Source organism: Budorcas taxicolor, chromosome 13 (genome assembly GCF_023091745.1).
Source record: "Budorcas taxicolor isolate Tak-1 chromosome 13, Takin1.1, whole genome shotgun sequence".
NCBI classification, from domain to species: Eukaryota; Metazoa; Chordata; class Mammalia; order Artiodactyla; family Bovidae; genus Budorcas; species Budorcas taxicolor.
In genome coordinates this window covers 17,238,245-17,257,787 of record NC_068922.1, presented here as the reverse complement: position 1 = coordinate 17,257,787, position 19,543 = coordinate 17,238,245, and the positions used below count along the sequence as shown (strand labels likewise).

Below are 19,543 nucleotides of genomic sequence, written 5' to 3'. Positions count from 1 at the left end.
TGTATGTGAGAGTTGGACTGAAAAGAAAGCTGAGCACCGAAGTATTGATGTTTTGAACTGTGGTGTTGGAGAACACTCTTGAGAGTTCCTTGGACTGCAAAGAGATCTAACAAACCAATCCTAAAGGAAATCAGTCCTGAATATTCATTGGAAGGACTGATGCTGAAGCTGAAACTCCAATACTTTGGCCATCTGATTTGAAGAACTGACTAACTGGAAAAGACTCTGATGCTGGGAAAGATTGAAGATGGAAGGAAAAGGGGATGCCAGAGATGAGATGGTTAGATGGCATCACTGACTCGATGCACATGAGTTTGAATAAGTTCTGGGAGTTGGTGATGGACAGGGAAGCCTGGCGTGCTGCAGTCCATGGGGTCTCAAAGAGTCAGACATGACTGAGCTACTGAACTGAACTGACTGATATCAACTCCCAGTTGTAGTCACCCCTTACAGTCACATTTCTTTGTGAACCTCTGCATGTTATTGTTTCGTTGTCCAATTCTTTGTACCCCATGGTCTGCAACACACCTTGCTTCCCTGTCCTTCACCATCTCCCAGAGTTTGCTTAAACTTACCTCCATTGAATCAAACATGCCATCTAATCATCTCATCTTCTGTCACCCCCTTCTCTCTGGCCCTCAGTCTTTCACAGAATCAGGGTCTTTTACAATAAGTTGATTCTTATCAAGTGGCCAGAGTATTGGAGTTTCAGCATCAGTCTTTCCAATGAATATTCAGGGTTGATTTCTTTTAAGATTGACTGGTTTGTTCTCCTTGCAGTCCAAGGGACTCTCAAGAGTCTTCTCCAGCACCACAGTTTGAAAGCATCAGTTCTTCAGCACTCAGTCTTCTTTATGGTCCAATTCGCACATGTGTACATGACTCCTGGAAAGCTTGAATATTTTAGAGGTTAATCTCCTGTCCGTTGCATCATTTGCAAATATTGTTCCCCATTCTGTGGGTTTTCTTTTCTCTTGTTTATGATATCCTGTGCTGTACAAAAGCTTGTGAGTTTAATGAGGTCCCATGTGCTTATTTTTGTTTTTATTTTCATTACGTTTAAAAGATGGGTCAAAAAAGATATTGCTATAATTTGTGGGAGAGAGTGTTCTGCGTATGTTCTCCTTTATAATGTCTATCCTTACATTTTGGTCTTTAATCCATTCTGAGTTTATTTTTGTGGATGGTGTTCGGGAGTGTTCTGATTTCATTCTTATACATGTAGCTGTCCAGTTTTCTCAGCACTGCTTATTAAGGAGGCTGTCTTTTCTCCATTGTATAGTCCTGCTTCCTTTGTCCTAGATTAATTGACCACAGGTGCATGGGTTTCTCTCTGGACTTCCTATCCTGTCCTATTGATCTATGCAATATATTTCTCTTTTTGTGCCAATGTTTTGATTACTATAGCTTAGTATACTCTGAAGTCAGGGAGCCTGATACTGTCAGCTCCTGCTCTTCCTTCTCAAGATTGTTTTGGCTCTTCAGGGTGTTTTGTATTTCCATACACACTGTAAAATTTTTTGCTCTAGTTCTATGAGAAACACCATTTGTAATTTGATACAAATTGCATCGAATCTGTAGATTGCTTTGGTTAATACAGTTATTTTGACAGCAGGAAACAGTTTATTCAGAGTGGTTCTAGGTATGAGGTGGCCACCTTGAATTAAATCAGATTCAGTCTGATTCATTAGATCAGATCTGATTTTCCCAGCCTGTGGCTCTTTGTGTCCTGCAGAAGGCGCCAAATGACTGCCCAGAGCTCTGATGCACGGGCTCCTCTTTGGAAAACGTGAGATATAATTCTAAAAGGCCAGCATCTGAAAGCATTCAGTGGTCTGTCTGGGACCCTCGCTTTTGCTTCATTTTAGTGTGACGTGGGTCAAAATGAGAAGCAGAAAGGAAAATGGTTGCCTCTCCTGCCATGTGGTAATATTGTGGAATAGGAAACTGTGAGTCAAACACAGAGACAGCCCAGTCAAACAGCACCTAAACACACAGGATGTGAGTGTGTGCTTGGTCTTCTGAAAAAAATTATACAGTAAAGAATGGAAGTTATGAAACATACTCCAGAAAAAAAGGTAAAGAGAAAATATTTTACAAAACACCTATAAAAAGAATAAAAAGTTGGAGATGAAAGAGAGAGGAGAGCTCAGAGGAGCAAGAGACCAAGGAAGGTGGATAAAAGTACTGACACGGGAGCCCCAGGAGGCGAGAGCCTAGTCCTCTAGTTCTTGCAGTTATAATAATAGTAATTGAATTTCAGATGAATATCATAGTAGAGGACAAGAGAAAATACACCAGGTGATATGAAACCAATGGAATTCCTTATTTCAAGGAACTCTATAGAATTTTTATATATTATATTTTACATACATCTTACAGACTGCATTATGTGTGTGTGTATATATATATATATATATATATGCTCCGCTGCTGCTAAGTCACTTCAGTCATGTCCGACTCTGTGCGACCCCATAGACGGCAGCCCACCAGGCTCCCCCGTCCCTGGGATTCTCCAGGCAAGAACACTGGAGTGGGTTGCCATTGCCTTCTCCAATGCATGAAGGTGAAAAGTGAAAGTGAAGTCGTTCAGTCATGTCCAACTCTTTGCGACCCTATGGACTGCAGCCCACCAGGCTCCTCCGTCCAAGGGATTTTCCAGGCAAGAGTAATGGAGTGGAGTGCCATGGCCTTCTCCACATACATATGTCTATATATATATATAAATGACAGTGTCAGGTGGTAAGTTTCAAATTTTCAGTGATACCAAAGAGAGTGTTGCTGGAATTTAGAAGGATGTTGCGTGGATATGCACTACTGTGGTTGGGAGAGAAAGACAGCAGCTCTGGGAGGGGCTGGGTCTTGGCCTGGGCCCTGACTGATGGGAAGTGAACAGGATATTTGAGATGAATGAACAGAATTCGCTTCCTATGACAGTTGTTAAGCAAGGACGTTATGAACATCCATAAATCTACACTAAAGATAGAGTGGCAAAACATGGCCAGAGATTAAAAGAATAATCTTGCTAACTACCTTCAGAGGAGCTATAATGGATGAGAAGCCAGAAGTTCCTGATTCAGCAACATCATCTCAGTGCTTTTTCGGTGTTCTGGTGCCAATAGTCCCATTTTTTAAAGAAAAGTTTAATAAGTTGATAAATGATAGGAAAGCTTGACATGACATTTATTATATATAATATATATATATCATATTGTATATATCTCCTGCTTGATGCTTAAAAAAATTAAAATTATGATCATAAGATACATGAAGGGTGTAGACAATTAGCATCTTAAGACCAGTATCAGGACTATTTGAAACCAAAGGAGTTAGATTAGTCTAATTAAAAGTTACTTCTTGTTTAATAAAGAGAGCTATATTCCTCAAGACTTACGCTTAGACATATTATTATTTTTAGCTATATTTTGCATATCTCATTACATGAAAGAAATTTTAATCTAGTTACTTTGTTTTCTTTACCCAGCTCTTCTTCCCTAGCCCTCTTTCAAACCATTAAAAACAAAATATTTAAGCTGATTTTGTCCAGGAATTTTCACCGTGCATGTAGAGTATCCTGCTCGTGGCCTCCCTGTGTGGTGTTTATTCCCTGGTACTTTACTGGCAGGTTTCTCTGAACCTTAACATCTAGAACCCATGACCTGAAGTGCTGAGAGATCTCCCTCTCCAGTTCAGTTGCTCAGCTGTGTCCAGCTATTTGCAACCCCATGGACTGCAGCACGCCAGGCTTCCCTGTCCATCACCAACTCCTGGAGTTTACTCAAACTCATGTCCATTGAGTCGGTGATGCCATCCAACCATCTCATCCTCTGTCGTCCCCTTCTCCTCCCACCTTCAATCTTTCTCAGCATCAGGGTCTTTTCCAATGAGTCACTTCTTCATATCAGGTGGCCAAAGTATTGGAGTTTCAGCTTTACTATCAGTCCTTCCAATGAATATTTGGGACTGATTTCCTTTAGGACGTACTGGTTTGATCTCCTTGCAGTCCAAGGGACCCTCAGGAGTCTTCTCCAACACCACAGTTCAAAAGCATCAATTCTTCGGCGCTCAGCTTTCTTTATAGTCCAACTCTCACATCCATACATGACTACTGGAAATACCATAGCTTTGACTAGACAGACCTTGTTGGCAAAGTAATGTCTCTGCTTTTTAATAGGCTCTCTAGGTTGGTAATAACTTTTCTTCCAAGGAACAAGTGTCTTTTGATTTCATGGCTGCAGTCACTATCTGCAGTGATTATGGAGCCCAAAAAAATAAAGTCAGCCACTGTTTTCACTGTCTCCCCATCTATTTGCCATGAAGTGATGGGACCAGATGCCATGATCTTCGTTTTCTGAATGTTGAGTTTTAAGCCAACTTTTTCACTCTCTTCTTTTCAGTTTCCTCAAGACGCTCTTTAGTTCTTTGCTTTCTGCCATAAGGGTGGTGTCATCTGCATATCTGAGGTTATTGATATTTCTCCCAGCAACCTTGATTCCCACTTGTGCTTCATCCAACCCAGCATTTCTCATGATGTACTTGTCATATAAGTTAAATAATCAGGGTGACAATATACAGCCTCGACGTACTCCTTTCCCTGTAGGCAAAACATTTGATTTCTGCTTCCCTTGTCTTCCCATAAAAGGGAGTTTCAGAGGATAATTTCCCGGGAAATCTCCAGTGGATTTAAGACCAAAGACTGGTTTTGATGCCTTATTTCATTCCTTCCAGCTGTTATGAGTTCTGTTCTCCTCGGTTAGCAGAGGCTTATAAAGGTGCATTGGTTATTTTGCAGCTTCACAGGTGAGAGCAGAGGCTTCCCAAGGGCCAATCCAGTTCCATTTGAGGCTGGACCAGTCATCCATGTGGTTGGCCTCTGGTTCTCATCAGCTGTCTTGTTCTGTGTAGAGTGAAGACGGTGTGCAGAGTGAAGGTACAGGCAGAACGCTTCACAGTTCCTGTGTTCTAAGAACAGAGATGCTCCACCAGCTCACTCTTCAACCTTGTTTCCCAGCAGGGATGACAGATTTGTTTGAGTTCTGAGCTGCTGTCAGAGTGAAGAGTCTGACTGTATCTCCGTGCTAACCAAAATGTCCAGCACTGGTGCATCGCATATCGACTGATTTCTAACCAGAAGTCCTGGAGTCTTCCTGGAGGAAAGGATAGCAGGGACTTGTCCTTGTGTATTGTCAGTGGTGGTGTCTTAGATCAAATGCCTGAGAAGTTCCAAATGTGACCCAAGTCAGGTGACCCAGTCCTCTTTCCCGTGTAGTGAACAGCGTCAGGGACGTCTCTCCCCAGTGGTGGTACTTGAACTGTGTATTCTCATCTTCATCATGATAATGTAGCGAACTCTTCGTGCTTGGCTATGAAAAGATGGACAATTCAAACCAGATGATCATAATCCACATGGCTCTGGATGTAATAAAGACAGGCATATGATGAGACACAGTCTATTTCTTACACACACATTCCACTCATATATGTTTGATTTTAATTGTACTCTGCATCTAATTATAGTCCTTTCTTGACTAGGCCCACATCGTCATGGACCACAGGGCCCAGAAAGACAGCTAGGCAGGCACCAAACTGACCTCCACTGGTGGTTATTTGAGAGCTGATCATAAGGCTTCAAGTTCATGGCTTCAGTGGGTGCAGCCCCTACATCAGTAGCACAGAAACCTTCCTGTTGTACCAGAACGTCCATCTGAAAACAGGTAACATCAGTAGGAAGGCTGGGGCAGAGGGTAACACTGCCCTAGCAGGTTAACAGTGCTTGAAAACCAACCAATCTCAGGTCCCCTGGAAACTAGAGAGGCCTGTAGCTGTCACGAACAGGTCAGACCACATAGATCTCATAGGAGACTCAGTCTGGCACTCGGGATCAGAGGAGATGATTTAAAGTCTCTTTCTATATAACTGTGTGTTCTTTGGGAGAAAAGATTGGGGTGTGGGAGCAAACTGATTTCAAAAATTCTATGCTAAAGAAAGTTAAACAGCTTTCTTTAGCCTTTAATATTCTGGTTTGATTGCAAATCTCTAAGAGGGGGAAATAAAAGGGAGCTTTTCCTAAATGTTTTTCAACTAGGATTCCATCTTCACTGGGAATCACTCACATTTCAACGTGCACAAATGCCTCCCCACCCCCGCCCCAACCCAGTTTGGAGAATGCCAGCTGGAGAAGTCAGGGAATCTCCCGCTGTCCAGGGTTGCCAGCTCTGCTGAGACTTAGCTCCCATGTCAGTGGCTTGGCAATCCAAAGGGGTAGCCTTCACAATTGGACCCCCACATGCTTGGCGGTATGTGAATGCTTGCTAAGGTTACATCAATATGTGGATTAAAAAAAAAACCTGAAGATCCACAGCCTGCCTGTGCACCCTTTCCAGAGGTTGCTCTGCCGAGAGCTGAGCGGCAGTGAGCAGTCCCAGGTGGGCAGAGGGTCTTGGTTTCTACAAAGACGTCTCCATAAAGGTGAGAACGGCCTCTCTCCCTCTGCTTACTCTGATGAGTTTCTCCAGGGCCCACAAATCTTTTGAGTGCCAGACAAAGTGGTCTTTTTTGAGAAAGTGAAAGTCTGTTGGTTTAGTATTAAATCTTTCTCCAACTCAAATGATTTCTAATACTGTGCTTTCATGAAATTTGAGGGAAGACTGAGTTGAGCTCTGTCAAAGTTAGATCATTAAAAATCATTTTGATGATAGATCACCCTATCAGAGGGAGCTCGGTAACGGACATTACTATGATAAAGTTACTTTCATTTTCATGAAAAAATGTTTCACAGTGTGTACAATAACTGTAACAACAATAATTGTAAAATGAGATTAATGTTGGTGAGGATTGCCATCTCTTTTAAGAAATAGATGCATCTTAATTTAGCAAATCTGATGAAAACTGGTTTTTCCAATAACATTTTACTTTTTATATGTAATAATTATTTATGAAATCCTGTTGTGATAAATCACATATTAATAGTACCTATAATGATAGTTCGGTCTAGAATTATTTCCTTAATATCTAGAGCTACTTGGCTACAAGATTTAAACATTACCTTCAAATTAAAATGTACAAAATTAAATTCAAGTTATATACATACTTTTGCTGCAGATAAATATGAGTGATCAGTGAAAGGATTTTAGGCATAAAATGTATCACATTACATAACATTATGTGGAAAAAGTAGAGTGGAAATACAACTTTAAGGAGTAAATGAAATAACTTTTGCCTACTAAAGATGATCTTGTAGGAGTATATTAAAACGAATTAAGGTAGATCTCAACTTGCTGTGGCATTAGATTGTCCTGGAAACAGTGAAGAAGTCAGATTAGGATTTTACTTTTAATTGTTTCCTGGAAAAGACTCTGGTGCTGGGAGGGATTGGGGGCAGGAGGAGAAGGGGACGACCGAGGATGAGATGGCTGGATGGCATCACTGACTCGATGGACATGAGTCTGAGTGAACTCCGGGAGTTGGTGATGGACAGGGAGGCCTGACGTGCTGCAATTCATGGGGTCGCAAAGAGTCAGACACGACTGAGCAACTGAACTGAACTGAACTTCTGTTTCACCGGAGATTATATCCTTTGCAACTATTTAGATTGATGAAGAAATGTTTTAGATGTTAACTTAAACAGGTATGAAATGTCATATAGTGTTTTGTTGTTGTTGTTAAGATAGTATTAATATGCATTTTGAAATAGGCACAAATGAATGATTTGAAAAGACATAGAGTTTAAAGAATTATTTTAAGGGTAACCAAGCAGGAAATTGAAGGTCTCTATATCCAACAACATATAATAAAAATGAAAAAACAGGGGTCCAGAAATGGCTCCATTTGGTCAGGTTCAGACTCTTTCCACACTTCCCCCCACTGCCCTCCTTCTAGTGCAGGACCTAGGTCTAACAGGTCCTCAGCTCCCAGCTTAATATCCCACGTTACCACTGCTCTCCTCCTCCCACGTGTGGCACTCATTTCTTTCACACTTAATGACAATCATGTTGACTTGGCCCTGGGACCACCTCATGGAACTATCCGGGGAGTCATTGTCCCCTGGCCCATGCTCCCTGCCTCACTCTTGCCTCAGATCCCAGAAACACTCAGACAACAGAAAGCCCAAGTTTAGGCCTAGGCCCTCAGCCCTTGTCCATCTATCATCATCTGAACGATTGCTATTAATTTGTGCATTTGCAGTTTTCAAAATGCCTCCCTCTTTATACTTCCTCTTTTCCTCTGTGCCACGACCTGCTGTGATAGATGAAGGTAGAAGATGGATGGATGGATGGGTAGGTAGCTAGGTAGCAAGAAGAAATGGGGGCTCAGAGGATTTAGATGGTTTGCCTGTGATGACATAGCAAGAAATGATGGCGTTAGTATTTGGAACCAGGTCACCTGTCTTCAGACTCTTTGCCTTATGCAAGACATCACTGAACCCAAGTCCAAGGTCAAAGAAAACCAGCTGGAATCTTTCGAGCCTGGGGTGGCCCACTCAAACCTTACTGATCATGTAACCCTGGAGATAGTGGTGGGTGTTAGCATGTGGTCCTTGTCCGATGGCCACTGTCTGGGGCCTTCACACTTCATCCAGGTTATCTGCCAGACATTTGGAAAGGACTTACAGCCGGGGAAATGAACACACGTGTGTACTTCCACGTACCATGGGACAAGATTACTTAGAACAGGATGTGATGGTGTGGAGCTAAGAGAGCTGAGTATAAACAAATGTTCACATAAAAAGGGGCAAGTTTTGCCATGAGTGGTGTTTTAGTCTGGATAGCTGTACTGGAAATAAAACTTGGGTAGATGTCAAAACACCAGTCATCTAACTTCAGCTTTATTTTTAATTAAAGACACTGACTTTTAGAAACCAAGAGAATACTAAACCTGTTTCAACCTATGTTAAAGTGCCCAAATTATTAATAGTTATTTCTGGCTAAGTTGACTTCACCTATGCTTTTGTGTTATTTTTTGGAAAACTTTTGAGGATACTTTTTTTTTAAGTGCATTCAGACATACAATTTAAAAAATAATTACTCCTACTATGGAGCTTGATATTTTTATTCTTCATTGTGAGGTATTTCATTTGAGGCTGAGCCCTTAAAACATTTTAAAGTTAGTTGGGATTCAGGGTCACAAAAAATTCAGACACAACTTTAGCCACTAAACAGCAACTGAAGGACAGAGTGATTGGTTCCCTAGAACTTAAAGGAGTCAATCTGTAAGTCAGATACACAGTGAATAGTTTTAGCTCACTTAGCACACACAGGACATAATTTACTAAAGAAAGGACTATGGCTTTATAAACAGCGGAAGGTTTCTCTCCAAGACCACCTGGAAGTTCAAGTGTGCAGATGGCCAGGAGTTCAGCAGCCTAGACTTATCCTACCTGTCCTCGTGGATTGGCTCCAGCTGTTTCCTTCTGAGCAAAGCTCAACTTGCTGAGTAGTCAGGCTCACTGTCAGTGATCAATGTGCATAGATTGTCCAGCAGGGAAGGGTGGAAGAGACCAGTGTAAATGACCTCCCCTGGCATTTGGGGCAGGAAAATCTATTTCTGTGAAACTTTGCTGTACAGGAGAAACAGCATCCAGACCCCTGGTGTCTACATATCAGTAATGCTTCTGCTACTATTATGAAGAATAAAAGTCACCTCTCCCAGAGTTTCAAATACCGAGGATCATTTTATGTTCAGCTGCCAGTGCTGCATACAGAGAGGACCCAGGGCTCCAGGGAGGTGGAGGGGCTTGCCTGAGATCATAATGCAAGTTATTAATGGTAAGACAGAATTTTTTCTGATATCTCTTGACTCTAAACACCTGCCTACTGCTATCCACCTGTGAATTTGGAATCAATTTACAGATTAAATTACTACGCATGGCCAGTGTGTGTGAAGTGTTGTAATGTCCTGTGCCAAAGATACTTGTGTGCATGCTCAGTCGCTAAGTTTTGTCCAACTCTCTGAGACCCCATGGACTGTAGACTACCAGGTTCCTCTGCCCATGCAAATTTCCAGGCAAGAATACTGGAATAGTGGGTTGCCATTCCCTCCTCTAGGGCATCATCCCAAGCTCTCCTGCATCTCCTGCATTGGCAGGCAGATTCTTTACCACTCTGCCACCTGAAAAGCCTTCAAAGATGCTAACGGTATTTTATTAGTATGATTTGATATCTATTTATAGTGTAAGGCAGTAGCAACAGAATATAAGCTATAGAAGAAAAATTTAAGTTGGAATCCATTCTGAAAATACTTGAAAAAAAAGAAAAAAAATCAGGGATGGATAGAACACAACTGTGCCCAGACTGACAGCTTTGGGAGGAGTGGGATATTCCAGTCTGGAGTAGTCTGGAATATTCTCCATACGCCCCAGTGCCGAGCACCAAGCCTGGCTCAAAGCTGACAGCCAGCCAGCGTGTGTTCATCCAGACTGAAGCACGTGCTTGTCTGCATCTGAGCTGCTCTCTTAGTTCATCCAAAGGAGTATCTTAGAGTTTTTCATTTCTGATTCCTCCAGGGGTTCCTATCAGGCTCCCCTGGGTTATTGGGAGGAAACTGGACCCTGAAAGTAGCCCAGATGAGTGGGAACTCAGAAGGCATGAGTTCTTGCCTTCTTCAGAACCCTGAGCAGCCATGCAAGATGTGGCCAGGACGAGCTGCCAGTGCTGCTGGGCTGGTGTGTAGAAGAGGCCCCCTGACCAGCTCATCAATCCCCCTGCCCAGGAGCCTTAGCATCCAGAGCAAGGTGCTGGCTCCCAGGTGCTCCGAGCCGTGGGCACTTCATCCATATTATTGTTTCTAACCTGCTAATGCAGGCTGCGTGTAAGTACAAGGAAAGGAGCGACTTGGGTTCACATGCAAATCCTCCTGAGTGCCCCAGCCTGCTGCTGCCTTCCAAGAAGAGAGGCGGCAGCTCTGCTGCTGGGCCTCAACAAGTCCTCTACATGTGTTTGTGATAGGAGCTTCCTCTTCCAGAACACAGATCCTGTTGGCTGTTTGTTTTTCTGAGACAATCAGCTTTTGTTCTTTCCCAGCAGAGCGCCTCCACAGCCCTAGGCTTCTGTTTCTCTGGACTGTGGAAACACTACTCTCCTTTTCAGCTCTCCTTGGAAATCCATTAGGGACCTCCTAGAAAGGAAAGCTATTGCTTGGGGTTCTAAGTGGATCCAGGAGAGGAGTAGGGTGGTGTGGGCACAGATGATGCACGCACCAGTTTCACCAAATGGGACAGTGCAGAGTGTGCACAATATCAAACGATACGCCTCTGGAAATCCTAGCTGGCCACGGGATTCACGGTTTAAGAAATGCCATGCAACATGTTCAGAGTGTGGCAAGTCCTTCAGGACTCTGAGCCCAGTATTTTCTAGCTACTCAATGACATGGGAAAGTGGGGAGAAATGTTCTAATGTGAAAGAAATGTAAAAGAGACCTAAATCACATAATAATAACCTTACATAGTGTCTCAACCCTATGGTAAGAAAGAGTGTTTTAGGTATTTGAGGAACTTTTGGATATTTGAGGACAAATAGTAATTTGTCCATATCTGTTAGATTATCAGATTTTTGGTATAATATTGTTCATTGAAGTCTCTGATGACCCTTTGTTTTTGTATCTTATCATTTGTAATGTCTTCTCCTTCATTTAGAATTTTATTTCAGTCCTTACTTTTTCCTGATGAGTCTAGCTAAAGATGTGTTTATATTTTTAAAATGTGTTTTATATTTTTAGTTTCATTGATTTGATTATTTTTTTAGTTTCTATTTCATTTATTTCCATTCTATTCTTTGCCTTCCTTATATTAACTTTGGGCTTGGTATGTTCTTATTTTTCTTGTTCCTTATTAGATTGCTTATCTGAGTGCATTCCTTTTTTTTAATGTACACATTTATTATTATAAACTTTCCTCTAAGAACTTATTTTGCTCCATCCCTCAAGTTTTGGTGGTATTTGTTTTCTTTTTCTCTCTCTCTCTCTCTTTTTTTTTAATTTAAATTTCTGAGAGATCAAATTGCCAACATCCTCTGGATCATGGAAAAAGCAAGAGAGTTCCAGAAAAACATCTATTTCTGCTTTATTGACTATGCCAAAGCCTTTGACTGTGTAGATCACAATAAACTGTGGAAAATTCTGAAAGAGTTGGGAATACCAGACCACCTAATCTGCCTCTTGAGAAATCTGTATGCCGGCCAGGAAGCAACAGTTAGAACTGGACATGGAACAACAGACTGGTTCCAAATAGGAAAAGGAGTACGTCAAGGCTGTATATTGTCACCCTGCTTATTTAACTTCTATGCAGAGTACATCATGAGAAATGCTGGACTGGAAAAAACACAAGCTGGAATCAAGATTGCCAGGAGAAATATCAATAACCTCAGATATGCAGATGACACCATCCTTATGGCAGAAAGTGAAGAGGAACTAAAAAGCCCCTTGATGAAAGTAAAAGAGGAGAGTAAAAAAGTTGGCTTAAAGCTCAACATTCAGAAAACGAAGATCATGGCATCCGGCCCCATCATTCCATGGGAAATAGATGGAGAAACAGTGGAAAGTGTCAGACTTTATTTTTTTGAGCTCCAAAATCACTGCAGATGGTGATTGCAGCCATGAAATTAAAAGACGCTTACTCCTTGGAAGATAAGTTATGACCAACATAGATGGCATATTTAAAAGCAGAGACATTACTTTGCCGACTAAAGTCCGTCTAGTCAAGGCTATGGTTTTTCCTGTGGTCACGTATGGATGTGAGAGTTGGACTGTGAAGAAGGCAGAGTGCCGAAGAATTGATGCGTTTGAACTGTGATGTTGGAGAATACTCTTGAGAGTCCCTTGGACTGCAAGGAGATCCAACCAGTCCATTCTGAAGGGGATCAGCCCTAGGATTTCTTTGGAAGGAATGATGCTAAAGCTGAAACTCCAGTACTTTGGCCACCTCATGCAAAGAGTTGACTCATTGAAAAAGACTCTGATGTTGGGAGGGATTGGGGGCAGGAGAAGAAGGGGACAACCAAGGATGAGATGGCTGGATGGCATCACTGACTCAATGGACAGGAGTCTGAGTGAACTCTGGGAGCTGGAGATGGACAGGGAGGCCTGGTGTGCTGCGATTCATGGGGTCGCAAAGAGTCGGACACGACTAAGTGACTGAACTGAACTGAACTGAACTGAAGCAATATCTTGCTGAGCAGTTGTAGAATGTTTCTAAATTTGTAGATAAATCAAATATTTAAAAACTGTAAATGAAGCTCACTTTTGTCTCTGTCTTGACATCACCTGGATGAATGATGACTGAGATAGCAATGATGGGGAGTCTTTAAATTTTAACTAGATTTCACTGTGATTAAAATATCCATTTCAGTCAGTGCACATGGGTTTATCATTTGATAGTGTTTTCATGATGTTTATGGTGCAGATAAAAGTAGCCCTTGTTAAATGCAGTCTCAACCGGTTTTCTCATTTGACTTCTTGCCATCATAGAAGAGCAGTCTAAGGTTTCTACGACAGCACTGCGGCTACGTTGGGTCTTAATATGTGTGAGTTGTGAAACTGGAGGATGTGCTTTAGCTGTGCGGTCACAACAGGCCTCTGAACACTTCATCCCAAGTCAGACACTTCCCCACGCAGGCCTAAGGGGAGAAAGCAAATGCTTGACCCCCATCCCAGACACAGGCTGCCTACTGCAGACCCACGTTCACAGTGCTGTGGGCACATACATCTTTTCAGAGAAGAGAATTGGAACCAAGCAAGCACTTCTTCATTCCTTCTCCCAAACTCACCTGTTAGATAAATCTCCTCTCTTCTCATACGGAGGGTAGGAGTATAAGTCCTCCCCTTGAAACTTCAGGCTGAGGAAATGAAGTTCAACTGTAATTTCTGACCAGATTCAGATGATAATTGAGATTACAGTCATGCTTTTTGTAGATACCGACTAGTGATGAGAGCTTCGGATAGAAGTATGCTAGACAGTAAAGAGAGATCTGTTGTGTGTTTTAAATTTTGTCCTAAATAACCCAAAATGTGGATAATTCATTTGCTGACTCATTTTAATAAACCAGGTTTTATCTGGAGGAAGCAAATGTCCTTTTAAGGATGAATCTCTTCAGTTTTGGCCTGCTTGATTCAAATAAAGATTTTCTCCTTCAAGTTCCGTTTCCTGCGTTTAAAAAAATTCATGCTTTATAAATTAAATATATCTTCTCCAAATAGGAGTTTGATATTAATTTATTCTTATTCATGCCTTTAAAGCCTATGATTTAGTTAGAAAGCTACTACATCGTGTCATGCCACAAGTGTCATTGAACTATAAACAAGGTTTTACATATTCATTCTCTCTATGTTATAGTTAAACATCTATGTGTTTTTCTTAAACTGAGGAAGTAGCCGGCATAGGACTCAGTAAGAAGGCCATTGGCTTTGTTACTTCTTTTGTAGAATTAGGAAGTTTGACCAAATCAATGAGTCTCATATCTTACAAAAAGTTTTTTTTTCCCCCAAAGACAACCTTTCTTTCAAAAAAAAAACAAACAAAAAGAAAAAACCTTTTCCGTGGAACCATATTATATAAAATAGAGACAAGCATAGGGCCCTTTAGCTAAAGGAGCAACCAGAGACCCCGCAGCTGTGGTTTCTCTGTTCTTCAGCTCTGCAGTGACCCCTGTGGAACCTTCCACTCTTATGGGACATGGTTTGGAAACTAACAGTTATGAGAGAATCCTTCGCACTAAACATCTCTAGAATTAAAACTGCTGGTACCTTGTTTTCTTGTGTATAATTTTCTCACCTTTCTGTGTTTTTGTTAAATGGAAAAGTTTACAGAAAATCACAGACGTGTTCTCCTTATTAACAGTTTGATTTCAAACTGCTTCCTCCATTTGAACTCGATCCTCACCTAGAAATCAAAATAAAGGTCTCAGAAGTATGTATTTAGGGCAGGAGGCTTTTAGGGGAGAAGATAGTAATCTCGTGGGTCATTTCTAGGCCTATGCGTGATTCCCTAGTTCTCTGAAATTGTGTGTTCTCAGTAGACTGGCATTTATTGTACACTTTATCAGATTAAACAGCATTCCATACATATGTTCTCTGTTATCTAAAAGTGGAATGAGTGGGAATTAATTTTCTTTTATTTATGTGATTACTTTTCTACTTAAGTAATCTTCAAGTTAGATCTAGTCTCTAAAAGTATTATTTAAATGTCACATTTAGTCAGTTCTGTGTCATTCCTATGACAATATCTCTTGCTTAACTTAAACATAAATAATATTTTACTTATTTCAGATGCAGCAGGAATTGGCCAGGAGTATGACTAGAGAACCAACAAAAGGTATGTTGCCAAAACTTATGGATTAAATTTAGACATTGATTTCTGAAATACACTGAAAACAGTAAATGGCATCTTTTGCCATTGTCTGGACAACAGATGCTACGTTAAATGATTTTTCTCACACATAGCTAATGAAAAATGTGAAAGCATGAGCAGTCATAGTGAAAAATATCCTTCTTCATTTCTTCATCATGTTCCATAGCTTTAAAAAAATCTCAAAAGGTCTATGTAGTTCTTGTTTATTTTAATTTTTTTTTTGTAAAATATTTATTTATTTTAATTGGAGGCTAATTACTTTATAGCATTGTGGTGGTTTTTGCCGTACATCGACATGAATCAGCCATCGGTGTTCATGTGTCTGTCTGTCCTGTATCTCACCCCCTACCCCCACCTCCAAAGGACCCTTTAGAGTCTTCTCTAGCACCACAATTTGAAAGCATCCTTCCACTTTGAGGAACCTCAGTCTTTGCTCTGACAGCTGTTAACTGATGATGCCCCTGGACATTATGGAGGGTAATCAGTTGTATTCAAAGTTATTGATTTAAATACTAATCACATCTAAAATATACCTTCACAGAAACACCTAAATTGATGTTTGATCAAATGGCTGGGATCATATTCTAGCCAAGTCGACAGATTAAATTAACCATGACACTGGGAAGATATTTAAGCTATCAGTTTTAAGGAGAATATTGAAATTGTCTAATATTTCTCCAATTCTAGTCTAGGTTTTATGGAGAACCTGTACCACAATCTATTTATTCCTTTCTGTCCTCCTGCAGGAGTTGGTTATTGATTTTGTTACCCAACCAGACTTGGGTCCACTTGCCCAATACACAGTCAAACCAATCTCCTGACACCAGGTTGTGATGAAGGAAACTGGTGTTTCTTGCAAGGTGCCCAATGTGGGGCCAGGCAAGGAGAACAGAGGTTTCCTTCTCAAAAGACCTAAAGTCTCTGATGGCTTCCAGGGAAGGGTTTTATTGTTGGTGGTGTTTTTATTTTGTTTTTAATGTAGTGATTTATTGTTAAGCAAGGCAAGCTTCAAAATACTACACAGCATATTTCCAGTATGGAGAAATAGCTAGATATAGACACACAAAAACACACAGACAGGAGTAGCTATAGAGATAGTGGTATAGAAATATATGTCCCCAAGTTTTGTATTAAACTGGAGGACGTATATTTGTATTAAACAAGGAGGACAGGCTAGTTTATGAGAGAATTAACAACATTTTAAACATTTCCCAATAGTTAGAATACTTGGGAAAAAATGAATGCACCTTTTGGTAAACTAGAATAAAGAAATATATGTGGCTTAGGTTTCCTAAGGATGAAAACAATTTTTTTAAAATACTTGTTTTGTATTGGAGTATAGCCAGCAAACAATGTGGTGATAGTTTCAGGAGCACAGCGAGTGACTCCGCCATACACGTACATGTATCCATTCTCCCCCAGATTCAGGGAAGGGCTTTTGATGGCAGAGTTAGGGGTGAGAGGGTGAGATGCCTGATAGCTTGTGTACATCCTTTTGGATTGGTTGGTGGTGAGGTAACTGGGTGACTCTAGGAGTCGGTATCATCAACCATCAGGTTTCAACTGGTCTGGGGTGTACATAGCTTTAGTCAGCATGCAGTTAACTTCTTCCACCTGGTGGGTGTTTCAGTATCTGCAGAAGAATTCAAGGATTTGGCTCAGAGTGTTATCTACAGCCCTTGAGGAATTAAAGGTCCTTGACTTGGAGGTTTTAACTATCGTTATTTTGTCTTGCTCAACTGTTTTTGTTTCAGCATTTTCTCACTTCTCTGATTACATTTGCTCTTTGGTCAAAGCCTCAGAGGCTAAAGCTTTTCTACAAACAAAAGGCAGGGTCTGTGGGCAGCTCCTCACAGGGTCCTACTTGGTTTCCATTAATTTTTCTTTTTAGTGTGTCCTCCTTTACTTTCAATAGATTAAAGAGGTGGAGAGAAGGTTCTGAGTTAGGAGTTTTTCATTCATAACCCACCTAGGCTGGAACATCTAGAAAAATCTCTCTTCTTAAAATAATCTGTGTGTCACATTCCTCCACCTCATATATTAAATACACATCCTGTCCTTCACAAGCCGCACACCCAAAAGCAACCAATTCCAGAGTCCAGTCTCTGTGCTGGGTGCTAGAGACGGAAAAAAACAAACAAAATGTGGCTTCTTCTCTCACGTGGGTTGTTACTGGTTGCCACTGGGCCCCTCAGTGCTCGTGACTCTTTGGACTGAATAAAGGTACTTTATGAAACTGCAAAGAAAATGGAAGGAAGTCATAGGAAAGAGCCCTTAGCTTCTGAGATATTTATTGGGAGTTGGAGAGATTTGTTCTGAGGGATATAAAGCCTTGTCCCAGCAGGAAATAATTGTTAAAAATTCTATTGGAGTGTGCATGACAGTGTGGTGCCAGTTTAAGGTGTACAGCAAAGTGAATCATTATATATATAAGTGATTAACAATATATATATATACGTGATTAACAATGTATACCCCTTCTTTTCAGATTCTTTTCCCATATGGGTTATTGAGTAAATTCCCTGTAATATATTGGTGGTCCTTATGAGTTATCTATTTCTATTTTATGCATAGCACTGTATATATATTAATTCCAATCTCCGAATTTATCCCTCCCCCCATGTTTCCCCTTTGGTAACTGTAAGTTTGATTTTGAGATCTGGGAGCTGGTTCCTATTTTGTAAATAAGCTTATTTTTATTAGATTCCACTGTTAAGTGATATCATATGGTATCTGATTTTCTCTCTCTGAGTTACTTCATTTAGTATGAAAATGTCTAGGTCCATCCATGTTGCTGCAAATGGCATCATTTCGTTCTTTTTATCGCTGCGGAATACTCCATTGTGTGTATGTGTGTGTGTACCACATCTTTATCCATTCATCCGTTGATGGATATTTAGGTTGCTTCCATGTATTGGCTATTGTAAATATTGCTGCAACGAACATTGGGGTGCATGTATCTTTTTAAATTATGGTTTTCTCTGGATAAGTGACCAGGAGTGGGATTGCTGACTCATACGGCAACTCTATATTTAGTTTTTCAAGAAGCCTCCATGCTGTTCTCCACAGTGGGTGTACCCAGTTACATTCCCACGAACACTGTAGGAGGGCTCCCTTTTCTCCACACCCTCTCCAGCATTTATTGTTTGTAGAATTTTTATGCTGGCTATTCTGACTGGTGTGAAATGATACCCCATAGTAGTATTTCGGCACTTCTCTAATAATTAGTGATGTGCAGCATCCTTTCTGAGCATCCTTTCCTGTGCTTTTTGGTCATCTGTAAGTGTTCTTTAGAGAAATGTCCATTTAGATCTTACACTCATTTTTTGATTGGGTTGTTTGTTTTTGATATTGAGCTCTTTGAGCTGTTTGAATGTTTTAGAGATTAATGTGTCAGTTGCCTCATTTGCAAATATTGTCCCCCATTCTGTGGGTTTTCTTCTGTCTTGTTTATGATATATTCTGCTGTGCAAAGGCTTTTAAGTTTAATTAGGTCCCATTTGCTTACTTTTGATTTTAGTTTCATTACTCTAAGGGGTGGGCTCAAAAGAGATACATTGCTGTGATTTGTGGCAGAGTGTTCTGCCTGTGTTCTCCTCTAAGACTTTTATAATGTCTGTCCTTATGTTTAGGTCTTTAATCCATTTTGAGTTTATTTTTGTGGATGCTGTTAGAGAGTGTTCTGATTTCATTCTTATACATGTAGCTGTCCAGTTTTCTCAGCACTGCTCATTGAGGAGGCTGTCTTTTCTCCTTTGTATAGTCTTGCCTCCTTTGTCCTAGATTAATTGACCACAGGTGCGTGGGTTTCTCTCTGGACTTCCTATCCTGTCCCATTGATCTATGCAATATATTTCTCTTTTTGTGGCAGTCCCATCACTTCATGGGAAATGGGGAAACAGTGGAAACAGTGTCAGACTTTATTTTGGGGGGCTCTAAAATCACTACAAATGGTGACTGCAGCCATGAAATTAAAAGACACTTACTCCTTGGAAGAAAAGTTATGACCAACATAGATAGTATATTCAAAAGTAGAGACATTACTTTGCCAACAAAGGTCTGTCTAGTCAAGGCTATGGTTTTTCCTGTGGTCATGTATGGATGTGAGAGTTGGACTGTGAAGAAAGCCGAGTGCCAAAGAATTGATGCTTTTGAACTGTGGTGTTGGAGAAGACTCTTGAGAGTCCCTTGGACTGCAAGGAGATC

General features: G+C 40.8%; 1 protein-coding gene across 1 annotated transcript in view; it reads left to right on the top strand.

Annotated features, from left to right (window-relative positions):
- LOC128058645 (ankyrin repeat domain-containing protein 26-like) overlaps positions 1-19,543 on the top strand; it is a 103,155-nt gene that overhangs the window by 59,188 nt on the left and 24,424 nt on the right. Inside the window, 2 exon segments of the mRNA XM_052651138.1 lie at positions 4,729-4,800; positions 4,906-4,930. Of these exon segments, the coding sequence (XP_052507098.1) occupies positions 4,729-4,800; positions 4,906-4,930 (97 nt within the window).